This window comes from Zeus faber, assembly GCF_960531495.2.
Source record: "Zeus faber genome assembly, chromosome: 9".
In the NCBI taxonomy this organism is placed as follows: Eukaryota; Metazoa; Chordata; class Actinopteri; order Zeiformes; family Zeidae; genus Zeus; species Zeus faber.
The window spans coordinates 12,791,948-12,798,719 of NC_137197.1; the positions used below are offsets into that span (position 1 = coordinate 12,791,948).

Below are 6,772 nucleotides of genomic sequence, written 5' to 3' on the forward strand. Positions count from 1 at the left end.
TGGTTCCCAGCACAGTGATTTGCTTCGCCCATCCACTTTTGGGGGGGAAATGAAATGACGTCCCCCAAAGCGACGACAGATGTTGGATTTGGGTCTTCCTGTTTTCACACCGTCTTCTCTCCTGGATGTTCATTCCTTGGTGGTTTCTTCAAAGGGAACAATTTTAGGGCACAGGCTGGAATAATTTGAGTGAAGGGCGCGTGTACGGGTGAGTAAATCGCGGGCGTGCAGTGGCAATGTGGAGGGTAAGAGTGTCCTTTATTTATTATCATTTCCTTTATCCCGGTGAATTTTTACCTTGTGGTTTGACACTTCCATTCACGTATACCGGCAAGAGAAGATGATGGTTAAGTGAGGACATTTCAGGCAGATGGTCCAGAAAACATCACAGGGAGTATTTTTCTTTTAGAGAAGATGGCGGTTCTGTGCAAGCTGAATGGATTTGATGCAGAAGAAATTTCACTGTGACATGTAGCACAGGGCTGGATGGAATTATCCACTTATATATTTTACATGGTAAAACGTGTGTGTGTGCGTGTGTGTGGAGGTGAGATAATGCGAACACATCTTCCTGTCTAGTTCTCACATCTTTATTCTTTGTGTTCTGGTCGCTTACTGGTCACAGACACACACACACTGGCTGACGGGAAAGGATTTTCTCACAGGGAGGAATGAAAGTATCCCAAGTATGTACTGGCACCAATTGGTACCCACTGCCAATGTGGCATAGTTTGATACATCAAGGGTCTTTCGCCACAGGGTGTCCATTAAAACACAGGCTGAGGAGGATTGCGTCCTAATATTAACGCGTGCCTTCTTATTGTGACTTTTTCTTTGACATAAACTGATTTTGTGGGGTTGTGATAGCTTGTTGTCCTTCGTCCGTTTGTTCTTGACTTCCTCTTCTCTCTTGACACGGGTCCTTTCTGTCTGTCATTCCAAATCCGTCCCGTCCTGTCGTTTTCCGTCGTCCAGGTCAGGAGAGGTTTGGCAACATGACCCGCGTGTACTACCGGGAGGCCATGGGCGCCTTCATTGTGTTCGATGTCACACGGCCCGCCTCCTTCGAGGCGGTCACCAAATGGAAAGAGGACCTGGACTCCAAACTGACACTTGCAAACGGGAAAAATGTGGCCACGGTGCTACTGGCCAACAAGTGTGACCAGGGTCGGGATGTGCTGACCAATAACGGGATCAAGATGGAGCAGTTCTGCCAGGAGAATGGCTTTGCGGGATGGTACGAGACCTCTGCTAAGGTGAGGGATTACACACACAAACACACGTGCACAAACACACAAACACACATGCTCATGCACACATACACACACACATGCACACATACACAATAATAGCACTGGCAGCAGGACAGTGTCATAAATCGAGGGACAGAATCTTAAGGACGGTTGAGTTTAAGCCCTCATCTTAGCCAACATCAGCCCTGCTCATGTTATTAAGAAGCCACTGGCCTTCCAGAAGGTCCAGGGGGCTCCGCTGTGTCTGGTCCTCCGACCGTCTGGTGTTGGAAAGTCCCTGTATCAGACGATACAGTATCACACTGTTAATAACCACATGTGGAGGTACAAAACACACAATGATGCGTGTAAAACAGAAAGACACTAAGGCTATTAACCATTGATAAGTTTCTCAAAAATCGTATGTGTCTTGAAAAAGTCTCAAGGAAAAAGCAATAGAAACAGCATTACGACTGTATAGATATGGTAAAAAAAAAAGTGAACATTCAACTTAATTTGTAAAGCCCCTCTGCCTGGATAGTCCTTAAGAGCCAACATATAGGCCGACATTCAAAAGAAAGGCAAGAAACTCTCCAAACAGCAGCGAGAAAAGGAAGAAACCTTGAAAAGGGGCATCTAAGTGGGATGCCTATTTCAGAATTTCAGGCTAGTGATTGGGCTAAGTGGGCAGATATGACAATTAACTCAGAAAAAAAAAAAAAAAACAGACCAGGAGGAAGAAAAACAACAATTATCCATCGGAAGGTGATAGTGTGGTGCTGTCTCTTTCACCGCAGTTCAATAAAATTGTATACGCAGCAAAAGATGGATGCGTAAATGAAACTCAATTTCTCACAAAGGGCTTAGAGCGTATTGATTGGCATGTGGCAGCGAGGTGAGGTGAGGACACAGTCACACACACACATACTCACACACTGTCACACTGTCACGGCTCCAATTAAATCTGCCAATGTGCAGCTGGAAGTACACACAGACTCATGCATATGCATATACGTGTACACACACACACACACATATGCACACGTATAGAGGCAAATGTGCACACACATCCACATTGAGCTACTCTGTACCAGCAGGAGTCCATAGGGGCCCATAACTGAAATTGTGTCTTACATAGTGTGGCCTGTTGAACAAATAGAAGTCTCACATATTTTGATTGGTCTTTAATTTTTGGGACTGTAAAGATTATTTGATCAAACAGAATATAACGTTTATGTTTCCAGGTCATATAAAGAACAAATGCACTGAAAACCAAGTGTGGACCACCATTTAGTGGCTGAATGCATTTGTAAATGTGAAACAAATGTTAATGTAAGAACTGCCTTTCATAGCCAGTAGGCAGATAAAATAAGCAGCATACATACTGGGAATTGTTTAACAGGGTCATAATTTTGGGAAGTAATCGTGATCAATTTGATCGCATTCCTATAAGAGTCACCAGTGGTGGTTTACAAACACTTTTATTTCGACCGTTTTATGTTTAATATATATTTAATGTATTTAATGTTGCGCAAATTGTTTGAATTTGCATTTGTTCTTACGATTGCAAGATCGCAAATTCCTGTGGGGAGTGATGAAAGGCTTTTTTTCCTAGAGCTTGAAGGCTGGGAACCATGGAGCACCAGTAAGATCAGTGGGACATAAAACCACCATGAAACAAATATCTGTTTCCACCCAACCCCCTGTTCTAACACAAGGTCTAGATGCTGTGAAGATTGTCTCGTAGTGAATTCTGCTCTTTAAGAGAGAGAGATTTGGTGTAGATAAGATACTGTATAGTTTGATTTTGTGTGTGTGTGAGAAAGTCATGTGAGTGTGTGTGCGTGTGCGTGTGTGTGTGTGTGTTTGTGTCCGTGTGCGTGTGTGCGTGTGTGTGTGTGCGCGCACGTGCGCGCGTGCGTTCATGCGTGTGTGTGTGTGTGTGTGTGTGTCTGTGTGTGTGTGTGTGCATTCTTCTCCATCCTTCCTGTCCTCCCGTGAACTCCCTGTTTAAAACCAATGGCTCTGTTCCCAAAATACCGAGCCCGTTTCTGAGGCCTTCCATTCTCAGTCTCAGAAGTTCATCCTGAGGGTAAGGCCGGATGTGCCGCTGGACCGCTCGCATCGGAAATTAATTCTCAAGTCCCTGAACATGAATCTGTGCGCGGAGGTTTTCAGCCCGGGAGTTCCCGGGGGGTCAGTGAATTGGAAACTCATGTTATTTTTTCGACAAACCCAGTAACTACATGGGTGTTTATATTCTGCCGTGTTAATTTGGTTTCATTTCAAGATGCTCCCTCGCTTGTCATTTCCCCATCTGTTCACTTTATTTCAGTAATAGTACTAGTTCACACAGTTCGCTCAATCTCTCGGATTTCTTATTGCTTACCATTCAGCGTCTTGTAAAATTAACATCAATTTTGTGCTATCCATTACTCCTCTCCGTTTGCGTTGCGCTCCGTTCCAGGAGAACATCAACATCGACGAGGCGGCGAACTGCCTGGTGAAGCACATCATCTCCAGTGAGAACGACATGCTGCAGTCTGAGGTGTCCGACACCATCTCCCCCCAGCTGGAGGCGGGCGGAGGCGGGACCTGCTCCTCCTGTTTCAGATCCCAGTGACACATCCTCCTCCCAATGTGTACATTAACATGGATTATCTCATGCAGTTAGGTGTGCGTGTGTATGTGTGCGCGTGTGTGTGTGTGTGTCAGTTGAGTGTGTCAGTTGGCATCACTTTTTTCTTTTTTTTTTCATTACACCTGGTGGACGAATGTATTCTACATAATATTTTTTATGACATTTTGACCAAAGGTGGACGATTCCGGGCTGAGAAATCCCGAGTCCTGCCGGGTTTTCGCTCCGAATACCGTGGAGGACTTTGACTTCCCCAGCCAGGAATGTCCACTTCTGATCTAAGAATCTAATATTTAATGGTACTAATGTATAACAGATTGTATTGATTTTACTCATGTAATTAAATTAGCTTTGACAATGCAAAAACATTTAATTTATTTTTGAAAAAGTTACATTAACAATATCTTGTATTGACATGCACACTCGGGATTCCGCCTGACAACCTCACTTTGGCGCTGTCTCAGTTTTATACGCAGAGTTAGAATGGATGGAACGGAATTATCAATACTGGGATGGAAACAAGACATATATCAAACAAGGAAGTGTGCACTCCGTCCATTTTAACTCTGTGGGTTTTGTGTATCAGCCTTTGAATGTTGTACTGTTCATATGTTATGTAATGAAGCAGGTATGTACAAATGTACATTGGACATACACAGATGTATAACGACGGTCGTAGACGTGTCAGTAATCGAAAAAGAAATGTATTCTATGTACAGTTTCACACACACTGGCTCAAGTTTGCACATTAAAAGACAATTTTGAACAAAGGATGAATCGGATGATCGGTTCAATTTGTCATGTCTTTTTCCCGCGTGTAATATGGAATATGATATATGTATTATGAAATAACTGTATGCAGAGGAGCGGCCGCGGCCGGGCGGCCATGTGACTGCCGACCTCCCCCTCGCACTCCTTCTCCAGCCTTACATCCTTACATCGGGTGGTGTGACCCCCAAACCCCCGGGCCGCACATTCCGTTCAGATGGGTTTTTTTCCCCCCGATGTCCGTGGCCCACGTGAGGTTCTGCCTCGTCCGCAAATCGCGTACATAAATTGCATCCAGGTTTCAGCGCGCCGGCCCCTTTTTTATTTGAACATGCCGGAGATTGTGAAGGCTGCTCATTGAAAATGCAAAGGCAATTTCGCTTGCGCTTTCATTAGCAAACACAATTCACGCCGACACGTCCAACGTTAAAGTTCAAACGCTGCGTCAACAAATTGTTTTTGATAACCCTCTCCCCCCGCCCCCCTCCCGTGCACTGCCGCGCCCCGTCGTCTTTTCCTCCGTCCGTCTCTCCGCCCGCTCTGCGTGACACAAATGTTTTTAAAATTCAGTGAAAAATACGTATTAAATGCGTTTGAGAAATGTCTGAAATTGTGTGCAAAGGTCACGCTACGGTTGACAAAATAAAATAAAAAAAACAGGAAATGTTCGGCGACAACATAAGCCCCCCCCCCCCCGTCTTGCCACATCGGTAACCATGGTTACAAACATAATGAATGCACACACAGCAGCAGAGCATCTGTCTATCTGTCTGTCTGTCTGTCTGTCGATCTGTCGATCTACGTATCTCTCTATCTATCTGTCTGTCTGTCTGTCTGTTGATCTACGTATCTCTCTATCTCTATCTATCTATCTATCTATCTATCATCTATCTATCTGTCTGTCTGTCTGTCGATCTACGTATCTCTATCTATCCGTCTGTCTGTCTGTCTATCTATCTATCTATCTATCTGTCTGTCTGTCTGTCTGTCTGTCTGTCTATCTATCTATCTATCTGCATCTACTGTAGAGCTGGAGCCCTGGTCTCTACAGCAACAGAGAGAGAGGGAACGCTGCTTTTATCATTCAGACCCCGTCCTTGATTCATCTCACCACCAAAAAGATGAAGAAGAGAAGAAAGAATGGAATGAAGAGAGTCAGAGGAGAACCTTTATGAGTGTGTGTGTGTGTGTGTGTGTGTGTGTGTGTGTTTGTGTGCGTGCGCGTGCGCGTGTGCGTGTGTGTGTGTGTGTGCGCGTGTGTGTGTGGGCAGGGGTGGGGGGCTGTAATCACAAGACTACTTAGCCACACAGGACGGAGTGCAAATCAGCTGCACGTGATACCAGGATGACTGAAGCTTCTACACACACACACACAAACACACACACACACACACACACACACACACACACACGCTCAAATATTTGCACTCTAACTTATTGGCATTTCTTCTGTTTCCTGTTGAAGAAGGTTAAATATTTACCGCTTAATAAATTCTCTTCGCCCACAATGAAGTAATGTTTGCCCTAAAAGAAGATTAGGGCTGATTAAATACATCTATACAGTGCAAAGATATATAAAATTACATTAAAAAAAGCGAGATTTATGTTAGTAAGTTTGTCAGTAAAGATTTATTTATACAGCACATAATAAAACACCCAGTGACAATGTGCTCCACAAACAGGAAGGTGGAATAATAGAACCGCAATGGCAGATGAATTGAAAGGAACCTATTTTTCTCCTATTCAACATGTTAATATGGGTCCCTGAGATCCCCAAAACATGTTTTTGAATTGTTTTTCTGAAAATACCACTCAGATGATGTATTCTAGCCATTCTAACATGCCTCTAAATTATCCTGTTCCAGGACCCATTGTTTCTGTGGGTGGCGCCACCCTCCTGAGGCCCCTAGTTCTGTTCTGGGACCACGAGTTCCCGGTTCTGCGATCCAACGAGGTTTGAGCTTCACTTCAAGATTCAAGAGGTTTATTTGTCACATATATATACATGAGCGTACGCTCATACATATATGCAGTGAAATGTCTTTGCACCGCATCCGGAGATTATGCACAACAGTTACTAACTGATTCCTAAAATGTAATGCCGTTAGTGAATACAATAATGTAAAAAAAATAA

At 44.1% G+C, this 6,772-nt stretch overlaps 1 protein-coding gene across 1 annotated transcript in view; it reads left to right on the forward strand.

Annotated features, from left to right (window-relative positions):
* Positions 1 to 4,628, forward strand: part of rab38a (RAB38a, member RAS oncogene family) — a 7,697-nt gene extending 3,069 nt beyond the window's left edge. Inside the window, exons 2-3 of the mRNA XM_080006923.1 lie at positions 976 to 1,256; positions 3,700 to 4,628. Coding sequence (XP_079863049.1) covers positions 976 to 1,256; positions 3,700 to 3,855 — 437 coding nt within the window. The 3' untranslated portion in view covers positions 3,856 to 4,628. The remainder of the gene's footprint in view (positions 1 to 975; positions 1,257 to 3,699) is intronic.
* Positions 4,629 to 6,772: the final 2,144 nt, after the last annotated feature.